Raw genomic sequence first — 2,683 nt, 5'->3', positions numbered from 1 at the left:
TAACTTGTAGCTCAATTTTCTGGCTTTTGTGCCCAGGTAAATTCTTTGGAGGAGCAGAATGTTTGTTATTCAAGAAATTTTGTTTTCTGCATGAATTGAGAGTACATTTGGGGTCTCAAAATGGCTTTTCATGTACCTAAGACTGATCTTTTGCTAGGTCTGTTTCACAGTCACTGTTTCTTCTTATTGTATTTTTTGTGTAGGTAGGAATCAGAACGGAAGTTGAGAATCTCACCTCTGTTAGGGAGTTCCTTTTGTTGGGCCTTTCTGCTCACCACAAAACCCGGATGATATTCTTTGCCACAATCCTCCTCATTTATTCTCTTACCCTTTTGGGGAATCTGGCAGTCATCATGCTGGTTCAGTACAACTCCAAACTCCACACTCCGATGTACTTCTTTCTGAGTCACTTCTCTTTCCTGGAGATCTGTTACACCACCAGTACTGTGCCCCAAATGTTGGCTCATCTCCTGTCAGGTAGTGGAACCATCTCCTTTATCCGTTGTGCAATCCAGGTGTATATAAGCACAACCTTCGGTGGCACAGAATGCTTTCTGCTGGCTGTCATGGCCTATGACCGCTACTTGGCCATCTGTCATCCCTTGACCTATGCTATAACTATGGACAAGAGGCATCAATGGATGTTAACTACGGTTTCCTGGGCAATTTGTTTCCTAATTGCAGCTATTAATATAACTTTGACTTTTCAGCACACTTTCTGCAGCTCCAACCAAATCAACCACTTTTTCTGTGAGCTGCCCTTAGTAGTAAAACTTGCATGTGGTGACACCAATGTAACAGAAATCATTCTGTTTTGGACATCGGTCCTGGTTATCCTTGGTCCCCTTATAGTTGTCTTGACCTCCTATGCACTTATCCTGCTCATGGTGTTCCAGATGAGGTCAACTGCTAATTGGTACAAGGCTTTCTCCACATGTGCCTCTCATTTGGCAGTGGTCACCTTGTTCTATGGCACCCTCATCTCTATGTATCTGAAACAAAAGTCTGAGTCAGCTTCCAATCGTAACAAGCAAATTGCTGTCTTTTATACTGTGGTCACTCCCTTAATCAACCCTATCATTTATACCCTGCGGAATAAGGATATCCACAAGGCAGTGACCAAAATTCTACAAAGGAGGCCCTAAAGGCAAAATAAAACAAGAACAAAGAGACCCCTAACGACTTTAATTGATCTAGTTCAATCATCTTTTAACCTGGTGTCCTTCAGATGTCTCAAAGCTTAAACTGCTCAAAACTCCCCCCCAAAAAGTGTGAGATTTCTCCAATTTGGGCATAACTCCATGTCCTTCACAAAAGGATATACCAGTATCTTCTCACCTGTGGCCTTCTTGACCTGGATCACTCTGAACAAAGGTTATACTGGCTTCTACCTTAATACATCATAGTCTTGCATGTAACTGGGGAACCTAGGTATAGTATTTTGTAATGATAATATTTAATGTCCTTGTTCCTACAACGGGCTTAATTATGTTTCTCATCCTGCTGAATCTGGTGGCTTGTGCTTCTGGAAGCAGAGACCTAGGGACTGGTTCAATAGTTATAAGGATTCCGAATCTTCTACTACTTTCTGGTAGCTAGTATCCAATGGTGGGATTCAGCCAGTTTGCACCACTCCGGCAGAACTGATAGCTAATTATTTGTTGCACAGGCTCAGAATGAACTTCTGGAAGCGGCATCCACACAGAGAACCGATTGTTCACATATATTATAATAATAATAATAATAATAATAATAATAATAATAATAATAATAATAATAATAATAATAATAATAATAATAATAATAATAATAATAATAATAATAATAATAATAATAATAATAATAATAATAATAATAATAAAGTTGGAAGGGACCTTGGAGGTCATCTAGTCCAACCCTCTGCTCAGGCAGGAACCCTACACCATTTCGGACAAATGGCTGTCCAGTCTCTTCTTAAAAACTTCCAGTGTTGGAGCATTCACCGCTTCTGGAGGCAGGTTGTTCCACTGATTATTTGTTCTAACTGTCAGTTAGATAGGGGCTGGGGCATTTAGTTAGAAAGCCCTATTCGGCAACATAGCTAATTGCGTAGCACTGGGGTGGGAAGTTTAACTTTGTAATATTGTTGCTTTTTGAAGGGAAGTTCAGACTTGGTTTCACTTTTGACCATGCCAATACTATGTAATCAATAAACATATTATTTGAGGAAATCTCAAGCCTCTGAGTTCTGACTTATTTGGTCTTGTCTATCGGATCCTTGACATTGGGATTAATTCAGACTGGTAGTATATGTTCTGCCATATCTAAGATAGATCCATACCCAAGGTTGCCTGTTTTGGACATCCAAGTATGGGCTCTGGCAATGTCACACTTAGAATACTTGCCTCTAATTGTGTTAGCAAGCAATAAATAATGGAATAATACCATAGATTGAAATCATTTTTTTAAAAAAAATACTGATCTACAGAAATGAAATACATGGTATGTATATGACAATAGTTTATTTTTCTTATAAATTCTGAATTACAACTGATGATTTGAAAGGGTATAATTCTAGGTTAGTGATATTGGATCAGAATATTAAATTATTCTCTTTTCCTACAGACAATTGGAAATAATAAGACAAATAATTTTATGTTTTTCTTTGGGTTTGTCTTTTGAGCTGTTCTCTGTTGTTTAGAGC

At 38.4% G+C, this 2,683-nt stretch overlaps 1 protein-coding gene across 1 annotated transcript; it reads left to right on the top strand.

Moving 5' to 3' along the window:
• The first annotated feature begins 287 nt into the window (after window positions 1-287).
• LOC107301802 (olfactory receptor 1020) lies at window positions 288-1,145 on the top strand. The gene has a single exon (XM_015830980.2). It carries the CDS (start codon window positions 288-290, stop codon window positions 1,143-1,145), a length of 858 nt encoding a protein of 285 aa, XP_015686466.2.
• Window positions 1,146-2,683: the final 1,538 nt, after the last annotated feature.

This window comes from Protobothrops mucrosquamatus, unplaced genomic scaffold, assembly GCF_001527695.2.
Source record: "Protobothrops mucrosquamatus isolate PMUCROS unplaced genomic scaffold, P.Mucros_1.0 scaffold17059, whole genome shotgun sequence".
Lineage (NCBI taxonomy): Eukaryota > Metazoa > Chordata > Lepidosauria > Squamata > Viperidae > Protobothrops > Protobothrops mucrosquamatus.
This window is presented reverse-complemented; position numbering and strand designations above follow the sequence as displayed.

Bases quoted from the DNA above. Each gene is read 5' to 3' on its own strand.
- LOC107301802 (XM_015830980.2), top strand. From the start codon at position 288: ATGATATTCTTTGCCACAATCCTCCTCATTTATTCTCTTACCCTTTTG.